At 39.0% G+C, this 15,370-nt stretch overlaps 1 protein-coding gene across 3 annotated transcripts in view; it reads right to left on the bottom strand.

The window, feature by feature from the left end:
- Positions 1–64: 64 nt before the first annotated feature.
- Positions 65–15,370, bottom strand: part of CRACD (capping protein inhibiting regulator of actin dynamics) — a 72,557-nt gene continuing 57,251 nt past the window's right edge. For all 3 annotated transcript variants that reach the window (XM_086890099.1, XM_086890100.1, XM_023925188.2), the window contains exons 6-11: positions 14,338–14,406; positions 12,861–13,043; positions 8,029–11,476; positions 6,861–7,051; positions 5,653–5,818; positions 65–2,882 (exon numbers count right to left, since the gene is read on the bottom strand). In XM_086890099.1, the coding sequence (XP_086746225.1) occupies positions 2,722–2,882; positions 5,653–5,818; positions 6,861–7,051; positions 8,029–11,476; positions 12,861–13,043; positions 14,338–14,406 (4,218 nt within the window). In that variant the 3' untranslated portion in view covers positions 65–2,721. The remainder of the gene's footprint in view (positions 2,883–5,652; positions 5,819–6,860; positions 7,052–8,028; positions 11,477–12,860; positions 13,044–14,337; positions 14,407–15,370) is intronic.

The raw sequence follows: 15,370 nt of genomic DNA, 5'->3' as shown, positions 1-15,370 counted from the left end.
TATTACCATCTGTTTGTAAAGCATGTTTAACATGTTTAACAGAATGAGACACAGAGGACATATATCAATGATTTGCTAATTTTGACCAGGTTATAGTTTAATAAGAATTAAAATGACAGTATAATAAACAATTGCACTTTAAAACATTTGAAAAATTAAAAAAGTACACAACAAATACCCCACAATTATACATCTTGTAGTTTTTATACATTACTATATGAACATAGAGGTTAATCATGTATAACCTTGTCAAAAGAAATGGTATTTTATGTTTGTATAAGTTACAAAAAATTGAGACAGTATACTACATAGTGGTTTATTCGGTTCTTAAAACATTTTTGCTGTTTTAAACTGGGTAGTAGTGTTTTGGATTTATTTTTACAGGTTTCAATACTTTATCAGAAATGGTTGCAACAAAGCTAAAGCAAAGTAACACTTCACTTCATTGGTATTTAGTGCAAATCTTTGTTAATTTAACATGAAATGTCACTGTTGCACATGTACACTTTAGAAATGTTTCCATCAAGTACTGTACATAATACAGTTTCCATTGTTACACTAGATACCTTTATGGTTGAAAAAAAACTCTGCTTTGAAGCTTTAGCTTAGGACCATCCTTAATGAAAGCTCTATTCTATGTGCTATAAATGGATTGCATTGGAAAATTGCATCCTTATGTCATGCACAATAGCACCTAATTTTGCTATGCTTTTCAAATTACTAGAATCTTTAATCCTGATTTACTTCACCTTCTCTGTATTTCTACCTGGCTCCCCCTCCCAAGAAAAAATTGTAAAAATGGATTTCAGGCAGTTTAGTTATTACATATCCATACTGCAGGCAAACTTGGAAAAAAATTAACCTTAAGATTCACTGATTCGTGGTGCTAGCAGAGCAAAAGTAACTACAGGGCCAATCCTTTCTTCAGATATTGAAGGCATTAAGTCGGGGTTTTTTTCCCAAGCATTTGAGAGCAACATTGTCTCATTTCTGCTTAAAACATATGAATTACTTATATTCATGGTAAAGGTTACTTTAGAGATTCTGATTTTAAATGTGAAACTGAGAAAAACTGATGGCTTAAGACACCCAAGAAAGATCATCTTGCTGCTGCACATGTACTCAATCTAACACGTCCATTGTATTTGTGCTACTGTAACCATGATACTGACCCTCTGTTTTCTGTTCGGTGGGAAAGGCTGTACTGACAATGGCTTTTGCTGAAATTCCTTTTTGATTCTGGGAGCAGAGTGTAAAACAGGTTTCTTTCTGTTTCCAGCATGGTTTAAAATGCTGTTTCTCATGCTGCTTACAGCAGTTTGGCTGAAACACTTCCATGAGACATATGTTGTATCATTCTATAATGATGTCATTTCTTTTCATGAAAATTTCTCCCTTCATGATGTTGTAAGCTTAAAGGTTCCTTTGAGCCTTATGTTGTAAGAAAGAGACTTTCAATTTTTTTAAAGTCTTCCTTCTAAAACAAACTCAATTGATTTACTTAATAGGGCGATATTTTAAAATGCAGACCTAGAGATTTCTGTGGGATGTTGGGGATAGTGATGTTTTTATTACATTTATGGACTTTGTCCTTTTTTTTGTAAGAGGGAGGGGGTGGGCATTTCTGTTTTAGTTACGTGAAGTAATAAAGTGTTCAATTGCCACACCAGATACCTGAGATGGGGTAAGTAAACTTTTTGAAGTGTTCTGACTGTATTGGTCAGAGTACAGGAAGTTATCTGAACTGCCTGAAGTTGCATGTGGAGTAAAATCGGGAAGAATGCAGAGTTAAAACTCCTAAAACTCTCACTAACTTAGCTTTCAGTTCTCAGTTAACTTCAGTTCAGCCAGTCCTACTCCTGTGGGAACTTACTGACACAAATTCTACAGGAATATGCATTCACACAGGAACAGGTTAATTCCAGTCAATTGATTTAAAGTTGTAATCCACAATTACTGTCTCTATGCAGCATAAATATGGCCAAGCACAAACAGTGATGCACTTAAATGACTAGAAGAAACAGTGAATCCCTGACTTCGTTCTGAGAGCTTAATGATATTTGTTTAAAAAATTGTGGCTTTTGAAGTAGGATTGTTTTCTTAGAAGTGAGAGTGTATAGATGTAGTGTATTAATCCTGTGATGGAAGAAGTTACCCTCAGCATTTGGATGGTACCATCTACTTATCATTTGTATGTGGAACAGTGTATCCTGAAGCTCTTCCTTAGGGAAAAAGCTTTCAAATAGCAGGCAGAACTGGCAGTTCATAGAGTTTAACATGTTTTAATAAATTATGACTTAAGAGAAGGAAACATGCATCTTTCCTTAATTTCAACAACAAAGTTCTGAAAAAATTGCTGAGATCTCAGCATAGAGATCTAAAATTCCAGAACTGAATACCAACAGAATTTTAGAAGCTTATTCTTTAAGAACCCTTATTCTGTTCTGGCCCTTATTATGATACCTGCTAAAATTTACATCCAGTCTCTGAGCACTCTCAAGTTTCTGAGAGAGTCTGGCTGTGAAATTTTTGTCATGACCTCTTTTAGCTATTTGTCGAAGCAGTGACTTGAGTAGACTTTACAATGAGCTAGAGCAAAATGGTAATCAGTTCAGTTTTCAGTCCTTCCCATACATGCATTTTCAGTTTTGTCATGTGTAAAAAGCAGAATAAATAAAAGAAAGCAATTAATAGTCAGCAATAGAGATGTAACTTCACAGTTTACTTTATGATCTGTGGACAGTCACTCCAGGCTTTTGCTTTCCTCTTGGCTAACGCAAGCCAGGCTGGTTCTGTTGACACTGGGTTAGCATCAGGCGTAGAGAATCTCTTGGCCACCTCCTTTGTCACTGGGGTCGATGGAACAGAATCTGAAATTTCCACTTTTTTATGGGATAGGGAGAGGGAAAAAAACCAACATTAGTTGAATCCTGTGCTTTGTTGCTGGATTCTAGAGATTTCACTTTTATGTGAAGATACTCTTAACACTAGATACTTATTTCCAACACTTTCAGTTAAATCTTGCTGTATTTGCAAAATAATAAAGTTAGGAGGAGCTAAGTTTCCTTTCTCAAAGGTTACTCCAAGTAATCTAACTCACAAAAATACGGACAAAATGTTTATTCCTTGCCCCATCCAAAGAAAACATTTCCAATTTTCTAGTCTTCCTCTTTAAGCAAACAATGGGAAGTAAAGCTAGGGGTTTTTTTTATTCTCTCTGGTAATGCAGCTGCTGCACACATGTAAACCAAATGTATTCAGTAGCATTTAGATTTCCTCTTCAGAGAAGAAGGTGGTCCTATAGCTTCCTGCCTCAATTAAGCCTGCCCAAGAGACTGTCCTGATAAAGAAAACCCACTTTCCTCACTAGCTGTTTGCCACATTTTCTTCTAAGTAGTATAAGACAAACAGCTGTCTCCATAAGAAAATGTGTTTAATAAACAAATGATTTCTAAGAAGCAACTTCACGGAGCAAAACCATGGAAGTATTGTAGAAGTCAAATGGGAAAATAAATTCTGAGACAGTGAATGCCCTCGAAGGCAACCTGAATAGGAATGAGTCCTGTCTGAAACATACCAAGTAACTCTAAAAATCTTAGTTGCAAAATGACTCTTTACTCATCTCGCCAATGCCCCATCTTTACACATTTTCTTTTTTAGGAGCCAATTTTTTTTTTTCATGTTCAAGTTCCCAGTTACTTTAAGTTGCATTTTGAGGTTTTGAATGTGTATAAAAGCTTTAAAATTGTGTGGAAGCTTTAAAATTACATGGATGCAAAAAAATGCTCTATTTTTCTTTTTAGTGTGTCTTTAATCATATATTTTTATCTGCAAGTAAATGAACAGTAGCAGCAGCAATTTCTGTAGATGGACACTTTGAAAAGATAATGATTTTAAATACTATGGTAATTTATGCTGTTTTAAAGGTCCCACACTCTTATCAGTTCCTGTTGTACAAGTCACAAGTGCAATTTTGATATACACCACCTTCAAGTTGTGGGTGTTTTTAATGTCCTTAGAGGAGGACTCAGCAGACTTCCATTTTAAACATGTCCTAGGCTGAGCTTCTGTCTTAAATGCTCTTCTAACCATGGGAAGCCCAAATCGGTCTTATTACCCACAAATACTTGTATATATGTGTTGTTGCTAAAGGCTGCCTGGCTCCAAATATAGTCAGTAATCACAGGGAAATATAGTCACTATTTTTTAAGGGCCAATGGAGTTCTGTGCTTTCACTTCAGGTATTTCAAAATTGGCAATTCCTCCTCAATTTCCATCTGAACTGTTACTCTAGTGCAGCCAGAATGACCTTGGATAATTGGGTTTTGGCCCTTTGATCTAATTTGGCATCATCTATTGTGGTGGAGTTTGATATCTGCTAGAACTGACCATGTACAGCATAACACCATGCTGAGTCTTTGGGGGTAGGGCTGCAATAGAGCTCCTTTAAAATCTCACAGAAATGCTGTAAAGCATGAACATTTTGGGAAATTTATGTAAGATCTTAGAATGGTTTGGGTTGGAAAGGTCCTTTAAGGGTCATTGGCCAACCCAAGATGTTCCAAGTGAAGTTCTCGGGGACATCTGCTCTTGTGTGCAGCTACAGTGTGAAGATCCAGCTGCTGAATCAACTGAATATAGCCAGGTGTAGGGGTTTGTCAATTTGGGACAGTCTGTAACAAAGGAGTAGCTGGTTTAGCCTTTCACAAATCAGTTGTGTTACCTCATTGCTTGCAATAGTTACATTTTACAGTTCTTGGCTAGAGTGGTACTGAATAGATGCAGCTATTTACTTGCACAACTTTTAAAAAGGTTCCTTCAAGACCTATCTGCCCCAAGACCTTTCCTCTAGGACTAGTTAGCTGGAGATATACAGGCAAGTCTGTATTTCAACAATCACCTCATGCCACCCCAAATATTATGCCCTTTGGGGAAGTAATTATTTTAATTTACCTGCCTTTTGAATATGGGATAGTTTTGGCTTAAATGAAGTGATGTATAAAGCAGTAAGTTCTGGTTCCAACCTACCATGCCAATTATTTGACTGGGAGGGAGAATTCCTAGATTCAAAGTAACAAACTGCCTTCAACTGAATTGATTATCTTTTTCATTTTTCAAGTATTTCAGTACTGGGGTGGGGGGGTGAATATTTCTCCTTATATGAGAAATTATATGAGAACATAACATGCTTCATTTGCTGCATAAATATATTTTATTAAATAGTTAGAAGTTAAATACCATTCCCTGTCTGTGCTAACCCCCAACCTAAAGGCAAAACAGTACTGCAATTGCAATTTACGGTAAATCAGATCCCTCTAATGTGCATTAGTTATGTTCCAAAAATACTGCTGGATATGTCTTGGGAAGACAGCCTAATTTCATTAACTTGAACTGGGGCAGTTCAAAGTAATAGAAGCAGTGCAGCCTTAATAACCTGGGGAGACTGGTAAAAGTCTGTTTAAATTATGTATTTCCATCCTAATGGCCAGCACATGATATGGGAATAAGTTGTGTTATTCTATGGAATACATTTGTAATTCTAGCAGCAGTGTATGAGGGAAAGCAAACCCCCTCATTCACTTTCTCAAAAACATGCAATACCGCCTCTAAAGTGCATTATTCCTAGAATGAATCTGAATCTCTCAACTGTACCTGTCACAGAAGTTGGAAGGGTGTTCGACTTTTTTAGATGCTCCCTTCTTTCTAGTCTTGACACAGCAGTCTCAATTTTCTTCTCTCCTTCTTGAGTTGTAGATTTCTGCAGTGTGTTTGTCTTGCTGCTGCTACTTTTATTATCTGACTGATTACTTACAGCAGCCTAGAACAAAAAAGGAAAACTACTAGATGAGAAAGTCTGTCATGTAATGGCTGCAAGTTAGAGATGACACACATGATGCTTTCATTCATCACCTGTCTTTTCCTTAACCTTCCTTTTTGGCAAAGGATCACAACACTGATACCTCTAAAACCAGCAGTCATTAAAGACTGTAAAAATCCCACCACAAAGTTTAATTTGTCATGTTGTCATTTCAGTCGAAATGCTGAAGAGTTTCAGCCAGCCCTCCCTGTTAAATGCAGCACTGAGACATACTGTGCATCTGTGGGCAACTTCACACCCACTGCTGTTTTCTTCCATCAGTTATCTATGTCTCAGGTTATGCATGTATCCATTAGAAATTTGGTTCTCATAACAAACAGCAAAATGTATTTAGCTATCCACACACTCTTCCTTTTTGCCATCTATGGAATTTACATACAACATCTCTGTGCAGCATCACTTTGGTACTGTATGTAGAACTGCTTCCCTTACTAATAGAAAACCTTGGAGAACAGGAAACTATTTGGAGAACAGGAAAGGATTCAATGCCTTCTTTAGGCATTTGGCTGTATCATGATTGTTCATTTCTTTTGTTCATCTGTATTTTACCCAAATAGTACATGCTGCAATAAAAATAAATTCAGACTTACTAATATTCACCTTTAATTGCATATGCCAGCTGTTATTCCCCAAGCATTAAATGTTAACGTCTCACGTAAGCTCTGAAAGAACCTACATTGCACTCAATTTTTATGTTCCATCCCCTGCACAGTAGTTCTGCTTATGATTGTCATTAACTACCACCTGATATCATCAGAGTTTACACTAAAATTGCCAAACTATTGCATTGTTTTTTTCTCCTGGAGGTCTCAGTTTTGCTAAAGGGAGCTCCAGACTGTCAGAATACCTTTTACTCACTTTTTAGCTTTTATGAAGTCTTACCAAACCTAAAAAAAGTATTCCCACATAAAAAAAAAATTAGCTAACAGTTGTAATTATGGCATCAGTATTTCTAATGGGCAGGTTTCTAAAGATTGCTTACATTTTCTTTGGCCAGTTTTTCTGCTTGCTTTGCCTCTCTGGCTTGTCTTCTCTCTTCCCTCGTGGCTTGCTGCTCACGAAATCCCTTCTGCTTTTGCAGTGCTAATGTAATCCAAAGTGGTTGTGAAGTTTCCACTTTTTCCAACAATTTAGAGCCATCTAAAGAGTGTCTGCTCTGAAGGACAGGCTTTTCTGAAAGAAAACATGACAAGAATTGATTGAGTAATGCACATCTCTTGTCTTGAAAAAACCCCTACAACTTGTCTACCTTGTGAAAATGCTGGAGCTAAGCCCATTGAATGCCATGTCAGTCACAGACCTTTGAGGACTGCATGACAAATCCAGAAACAGATTTTATGCCTCAGGAATAAGACCTAATTCAACACACTCACCCAGCTGTCTGAATTTATCCTTTTTTTTTTAATGTGTGTGAAAAAAAGGAATAAAAAATCAGAAGTTCCACTGAGATAGTTTCAGAAGTGTTCTGATGTTTGAAAAATTCAAGAATGAAAAAAATGTGGTTTCACAATGAAATGGTGAATTCCTGCCTCAGTCTTTTGAGTGTCCTTACCCTGAAAGGGTAATTTTCTCTCTTGTCCAGGATACCATTTCAGGGCACAGGGGCTTTCAACTCTCCTCTGAAGAGACATTGTGGCTACTCTAATTTTTTTCATCACTGAAGACCGCCTCTGAAACACAGACTGCTGTGCCCAGCTCTATTGGTTAAATAAAGAATTTGCACAGGATAAGGGGACCTAGATTTTAATATTTTTTTTAAGTTAAATAACATTTCTTTAAAAAGAGGAGCAACAGAATGTAGATTTTAAAAATTACACTATCATCTCTGATAACACCATTATCCATGGACCACAGAGTCCATCACCTGGCCCACTAGAGGCAGAAGTAACATCTCTGCCAAGGAAAAACACACAGACTCTTCTGTTACCATTTTGAAATTAACTTTCTTAAGTAGGTTGTGCTGGTCACACTGAATTCATGGGCTTCTGAATTAAATTATGGGAAGTCACACTCCTTCAGCCCTAAGCACAGTAACAGTCCTCCACAAGTAACATACCAGGTAAAAATTATATCTTAAGATCAAATGTCTTCCTCTGGACCTCATTTCGGAAATGCAGACAATTGCTAAATTTGCTTGGAAAGATACATACCTTTCTTCAATGGCTCAGGCTTTTTGTCATTTTTTTCTCTCCATGGAATGCTTAGAGATGGGAAAAATGACTTCTTTTCTTTGACTTCTTCCTCTTCATTTTTGTAGTCATTGGATGGTATGGGTTGGGCTGCATTTGCTCTGTCTTCTTTTCTCCATCCACCATCGGATTCAGCTTTAGCCACCCTTTGCCCCAGCATTTCAGATAGGTTTGATCTGTTCATTTTAGAGAGAGGAGATGATGGTGGGGTCTGGCTGGTGGGCTTTGGAGCTAAAGCAGGTTTCTGTGGGACCAGTGACTTGCATGCTGGTTTCTCATGAGCAGGTAGAGAACTCTGGCCGGTGGCTGGTGGGACCACTGGTGTGCCCACAGGTGGTGAAAACACCACCGTAACTGAAGAGTCTTTTAGATTACCAGGGATGTTTGCTCTCCCAGTGCCAGGAGAGGTACTTTCTTGTGGAGTGAAAACAGAGGATTCTTTCTCACCTTCTGTTGAGGTGAGTGGGTCAGGCACACCATCAAAACTGTCTCCTGCACTGTATCTTTTCTTTTTCTTTTGCTCTGCCTGTTGGTCATAATGAAAACGTAAAGAGTAGTTTGTCCTTCGTAACTTTATCCCAAAGGGAGAAACATTTTCTTCTCCATTTGGTGATGGTTTATCTGCTTTTTTTGTGCTGTTATTCTGCTGATTTTCTAGAGAATTGGGAAGTTCTGGCTGGGGTGAATCCTTCCCCATAGAATGTGGAAAACTTGGAACAAGGAATGATGGAAGATCTTTCGCAAATTTACAGCCTTCAGTGTTGTCTGTCACTTCCCTATGGGTTTCCATTTTCTCCTTAGGCTTTTCAGCTAAGTTATCCTTAAAAGTGGAAGCCACATCCTCCTTTGAATCAGCAGATGAGCCAGTGGTTCTCCCCACAGCCAGTGTTTCATTGCCTTTTGACACATTTACATTCTCAGCATCTGAATTGGTTTTTGAAACATCTGAAAATTTCTGCCATGCTGGTGTTATTGAGAACTTTGCATTTGCAGAGAGGGTTTTCCTCAAGTTGCCATGGGGAGCACCACGTCCTCGGGGTGTCCAGTCATCACTGTGCCTGCAGACAGCTACTCGGTCTTTCTCATTATATTTGTTGTTTTCTGCATTCTTTAGGATTCTGGAGCGGATAGAGGCCCACTCAGCCATTACAGCCTGGTTGTTCAAAGCCTCTTGTGCATGTTTCATTTTACTGCTGCTGGGTTTGGGATCCTGTTTTTTCCTCTCAGACTTCTCTGGAGAGGGAATATCCACATTCTTCCTCTCTTCTGTTAAGCCAAGTAATGATTTGCAAGCTGTGTCCTTAATCTGGTTCAAGTTCACTGCTGTGCCACACAGCTGTGCTCCAGTAACCAAAATAGCTGTGTGGGGTACACACACAGATGATGGGAGGGAATGAGAGCCCTTACTGGTAGTGTGCACCCTGCAGTCTTTGACAGATGGAGAAGAGAGTCCTGTTCCTTTGATGGGCATAACAGGACTCAGATTTACTTTCTGAAATATGATCTGTTTATCTCCAGAAGACACTTGAAATGTGAAGGGTCTGGATGCTGTTTGTCTTTCATCTACCTCCTGCCACCGAAGTTCTTCCCCTATGCGTTTTTGTTCCTGAGCCTCAACTTCTCTCTTCAGTTTCTGGGCTAGTATTTCTTCTGCCGTTTTAGTCCCTTTTTCTGGCTGCTTAACTTTTTGGGAACTTGATCCTTCTTGGAGCTTCTCCTCTGCTGGATGCGTATCAGCCACTCCAGCAGAACACAACTGATCTTTTTCTTGTGGTTGTTCCAAGGATTTTTCTTGTTTTGGATGAAGATTTGGTCCTTCTGTGTCTACCTTCTGCTCTTTCAGCTTATTCCATTCATGTCCATTTGGTTCCTTTTGCTGCTTCAGTTCATCTTGTAGAACGAAGTCTGAACTTTCCATGTGCATTTGTTTTGTGAGTTTGTGTTTCCTCTGCTCTTCCCGTTTCTTTTTCTTATCTGTCACTTGCTGGGGTTGTCCCTTCTCTGTCTTTTCTTTCTCCTTCAAATGCTGTCTTTGTTCCTCCTGTTTCTTCTCTTGTTTGAGGCTCTCAGGTTCTTTCTCCTGCTTCAGTTTTATTTCAACTTCTTCAAGCTCTTTCTCTTCTAGTTCTTGTTGCTGTATTTCTTCCTTATTTTGTTTCTTGAGCTCTTTTTGTTCCTCCAGCCAGTTTCTTTCTTCTTCCTTTTGACTGTCTTTTTCAGACCTATGTTGCCTTAATTCTTCCAGTGCTAGCCTCTTCTGCTCCTCCAGCTCTCGTCTCTGTTTCTCCTCCAGATCCTTGTGCTTCTGCTCTTCCCATTCCTGACACTTCTCCTCCTCCAATTCCTGATGCCTCTGCTCTTCCTGTTCCTGGTGCTTTTGCTCCTCCAGCTCTCGTCTCTGTTGCTCTTCCAGTTCCTGGTGCTTCTCTTCCTCCTGCTTTAGTCTCTGCTGCTCCTCCCCTTGCTGTTGCCACTGCTCATCCAGCTCTCGTCTCTGTTGCTCTTCTTGTTCCTTGAACTTTTGTACCTCCAGCTCTTGTCTCAGTTTTTCCTCTTGTTCCTTGAGCTTCTGCTCCTCTGACTCTCGTTTCTGTTGTTCCTCTCGTTCCTTGAGCTTCTGCACCTCTAGCTCTTGTCTCTGTTGTTCCTCCTGTTCCTTGAGCTTCTGCTCCTCTGACTCTCGTTTCTGTTGTTCCTCTTGTTCCTTGAGTTTCTGCACCTCCAGCTCTTGTCTCTGTTGTTCCTCTCGTTCCTTGAGCTTCTTCTCCTCCAACTCTTGTCTCTGTTGATCCTCCTGTTCCTTGAGCTTCTGCACCTCCAGCTCTTGTCTCTGTTGTTCCTCTCGTTCCTTGAGCTTCTGCTCCTCCAACTCCCGTCTCTGTTGTTCCTCCTGTTCCTTGAGCTTCTGCACCTCCAGCTCTTGTCTCTGTTGTTCCTTCACTTCCCAGCGCCTCTTCTCCTCCAGATCTTGTCTTTGTTGTTCCTCCAACTCCTTCTGCATCTGCTCCTCCAGCTCTTGCCTTTTTTCAGCCTTCATCAGTCTTCTTTCCTCTTTATGGCATGTTTTCTCTTCTATTTTCAAAGATGTTTCTCCTTCAAGGAGGTATTGCCTCCTCTCTTCTTCACAACGTCTCTTTTCCTGTTCTTTCCGCATCTCCTCAAGTTCTTGGCACCTTTTTTCTTCCATTTCTCTTTGTTCTTCCATTTCTACAATCTGTCTTATCCTTTCAGCTTCAAGGATACCCCAGTGATCTTCAATTCTTTTTTCCTCTGCCAGCTTCTGCTCATCTCTGTCCTGGATTAGCTTGCCTGCTGTGAAGCGTCCATTATAACTTGGGTATAAGTCCTCATACAGCTGAGTTTCTAGGTCCTCTGGCTCAAATTCTGTTATAGTTAAACTTTGTGATCCCTAGAATTGGAGACAAGTTTGGGGTTACTGAAATTGCCTGTTGGCTTGTTATCCTTTGTAGTGAATAAAGAGTTGCAAATGCAAAAAAAAAAATAAAAATTTAAACAGTGATTTAGATGAGCCAACACTCCCCACCCCAATTTATGGATTACATCATCATAGATCCCATGTCTCTCACCTATTCAGATGATAGTCTTTAAAAGAAAGAAAACATCCCAAGAGTGATAGCAGTATAATGCCAAACATTCAATCACCATTTGTTGTACATTGAGACCTGCCATTTCAAATTTGCAGAAGCCCAAGGAACAGAGCGTAAGTTTCATATGCCCATTCTCCTTCTACCACTCCATCCTTTAAGCCTGAAATAATTAATGCCTGCTTTGGGGCATTGTTTTGCCAGTTCTTTCATGGCAAATCTGGTACTTGCAGAGACAGAGCTGTTGCCTGCAGAACAAAAGCTCTGCAATGCTAGCCAGGAAAGAACATTCCTCAGGGAAATACAATTTGTTTTCTTTTCACAAATCCTGAGCCAGGATATCTTCCTCATTAGCTGTGCTGAGACTCCAGTACTATTGTAGGAACCGTGGGAACATGTATGGACAGCACAGTTAGAGCTTCCCAGGAACACTGCTCTGTTCTGTACCTGAAGAGTGCTTCTCTAAGGAAACAGCTCAGCTAGTGTTCTGTCTAGCTATCATTTGCTGAGCCATCACTTGGCTCCAGTTAACCATTGTATAAACAAGAGGTTTAAATTAAATTTCTTCATTGCAAGAGTGATAAATGCAAGTACAGTGGTACAGAAGAAAGCAAAGTAGCCTCTCCTGAGCCCTGTGTAGTTGAATAGTCTTGTCCCATTCACAAGAACTAATAAGATGTCAGGATAAAAACCAAAACAGATGTGTGGTAAGTGTACAAAGCTACAATTCTATATTTCTCTTTATAGCTGTTGCAAGAGCTACATTACTTAATTCTTATTCCTTCTTACAAGGCAAAGATATTATACCTGTCAGAACCCATGCCCAATTTAGAGAATCTGACTTTTCCCAACCAAATTTTGCACCATCTGATTGCCTATATCAGAGCACTATTAACAGGAGCACATATCTTCAGGCCTTTATGACCTAAAGTTTTTACTAGAAAAACTAGAATCAGGAAGCTCTCCCAATGTAAAATTGTAGTGGAAGTACTTCTTATTGGAAGTCACAACTGCCAATATTAAAACTTCTTTGTATCTTCTCTCCAGCTAGGGTTTCAGATAAATAACAATGTTAATCAGATCTTAAATCCTCTGTCTATAGATCCTAATACACTCAATTATGGTTATTTTGGGCCCAGTTTCAAAAGTAATTGCCCTCCTCTCGCTGTTTGGCCAGTTATTTAATACCTTTGTCAATCTCTTGTGCTGTCTTGACATCCTCTGCTTTTTTGGCTTCACTGACAGCTTGTGCTTAGCTGCACTGTTGTCTAGACGAGCAAGAGCCTGGGGAACTGAATCCAAATTGATTGTTTCAATTGTGCCAGAACAGGAAAACTGTCTTTTTGGCCGAGCTGATTTAACTGGAGTGATCTGTTTGTATCACAAAGACAAGAAACCATTATTAACCTATTTGTTCCATTAATAAATAAATAAATACATAAATAAATATATTACACACATATGCACACACATCTTTGCAGGTTTTAAATTAAAGGAATTATTAGCAGAAAAGATTTGAAACCCTGGCTTTCCATTACACAAATCACAAACTTTGGACATGAAAGTTACAGCTGTAATATTTTCCCATTTTCAGTACAACACACTGTTATTGTTTTCACTTAAAAATTACTTAGACCATTCTATTGAAGTTTTTTCACAGTTTAGCTCACTCTGAACTTGTTGGGAATGGGAAAGCACAGGCAGGGTTTTAAACAACATCAAACACTGAGATAGTTTAAAGTTTGCTTACTGTGAAAAAATGTCTACATCTTTAAATAATTTAGATTATGCACTTCAGGCAGAAGCAAATCAGATTGACTTATCTAAGCATCATAATAGAACAGCTACAGTGCTGTACGCCCTGCATGGGAGAGGACTGCAGCACTGGATCTCAGACTGGCACAGTGCCTGTGGAAAACCTTCCCTCCAGAGTCATGTGGAGTTATCCAAGACAGAGCTGAAGAGCAAAAAACTAAAGGCAACACTGGCTTTGATGGGTGCTTTATTTCTCATGCCCTTCAAATACTTGGGTTCAGAAAGTGTAAATATAAGCAAAGTGATTCAGTGAGGCTCTTTTTGTGAATAAATAGTGGAACTGTATGTCTGGGCATGTAAGACTGAGCCTGTCGTCTGTCTCTTCTGTAAGTCATCAAGCTATCATCCCAAGACTTGCATTTGGCATGGCACAAATGGAAAAAGAAGACAGAGGGGGAAAAAAAAAAAAAAAGAGAAAACATCTTCTGTGAGGAAAGAAATCACATACATTGTTTTCAAGACAGCTCTGTAATCTTCTGAGGTTAAACATATGCTAATCAAGGAACCAATTACTTAAAAGCTGAGGGAACATTTTGCATATGCTTATTGAATTACATGCAGGCATAACAAAGTAGTAGAAGTACTTATGAAAATTATGACTGTGTGATTAATACATCAAATAGAGGAATGCTGCAAGACTGGCAGAAACTAGGTTCTGCTGTTTCCTGCAATCAGCTTTTAAGATTTCTCAATGTTAGTTATTGCTTATTTACTAGCTCCAAAACTGTACAGCATTCACAAAATGTTATGATCAATCAAACAATGAAAAAGAAAAAGAAAACTGTCAGGCTTCTAATATCTAAAATTAGAATGTAACTCAGAGCAAACCAAATGTAAAAGTTTTTTTTACCTTTTCTTCCATTTCATGTCCTGTTCCAAGAAAGTTCATTTTTCTCAAGAAATCTGGAGTGTCAGTGGACTAGAAAAGATTACCACAGACAAGTATTAAAATGTAAAGGATCTAGTAAATATGATTCAAAGGACTTGTGAAATCATGTATGTTAGGATAAGATTTTTCCTTCTTTTCTATCACTTCAGGACTGATGGATAAGCAATTCTTCCTCCTACAAGATCTGAGCTTGTATTCACTGCTCCTTGAAACACTACTGTGTGCACAGCACTACAAAAGGCAAAACATTCAGGTCTCCTTAACAAGATAATCAGGATCCAAAACAAAAGAAAGAGCACAGCTTTGTAGGATTTTGATCAGGTCTCAATGATTTTATCTTCTCCTGACTTACGCATAAAGCAAAAAGATACTAACCTGTTCAGGCATTACTTCTGCTGCAAGGAGCTTCAACTCCATGTTACTGATAATTCCTTTTACAGAGCTAACAGTCCCCCAGGGTGATGGAAGCCAGGAAAGCTAGGACTCTTTAGCTACTGTCCCTCTCCAAGCCATCATGGAGAGGAATTTTCAAGGCACAGGGCTTGAAGCAGCATTCATCACACACAGAAACATTGGTTTTAATCATTCTATCACAGTATTACTTAGTAACCTAATGAGTGTTGGGATCCCATTACACCACATGATTGTTAATATCAAGGCTAAAAGCTCAGCTTCACAACTACTGGTTAAATTAAACCCAGAACTCTTGCCACCAACCCAAGTCGCTCAGTCGGGAAAATCGGAAGTAAGCATCACAAGAAATCTGTTCAAAGTAGAGCAGATCCATGTGGTCCTGGCCACCAGTTCTTTATAGAAGCCACCCCACCCCCAAGGCCTATGCAGATAGACTTAGAAGGCCAGCAGATGAGACAAGAGCAGAAACCAGGGAGCTGCCAGAAATCTCTGATAACACAGGTAAGTAGTAGTGTGCAGAAACCAAAGGAAAGTACCGAGTGCTCTGGCCGACACTATCCATGTAAAATTGGTTTGTTTG

Source organism: Cyanistes caeruleus, chromosome 5, assembly GCF_971803275.1.
Source record: "Cyanistes caeruleus chromosome 5, bCyaCae1.hap1.1, whole genome shotgun sequence".
NCBI classification, from domain to species: Eukaryota; Metazoa; Chordata; class Aves; order Passeriformes; family Paridae; genus Cyanistes; species Cyanistes caeruleus.
Note: the sequence above shows the minus strand (reverse complement) of the source record. Positions and strands in the feature narration are given on the sequence as shown.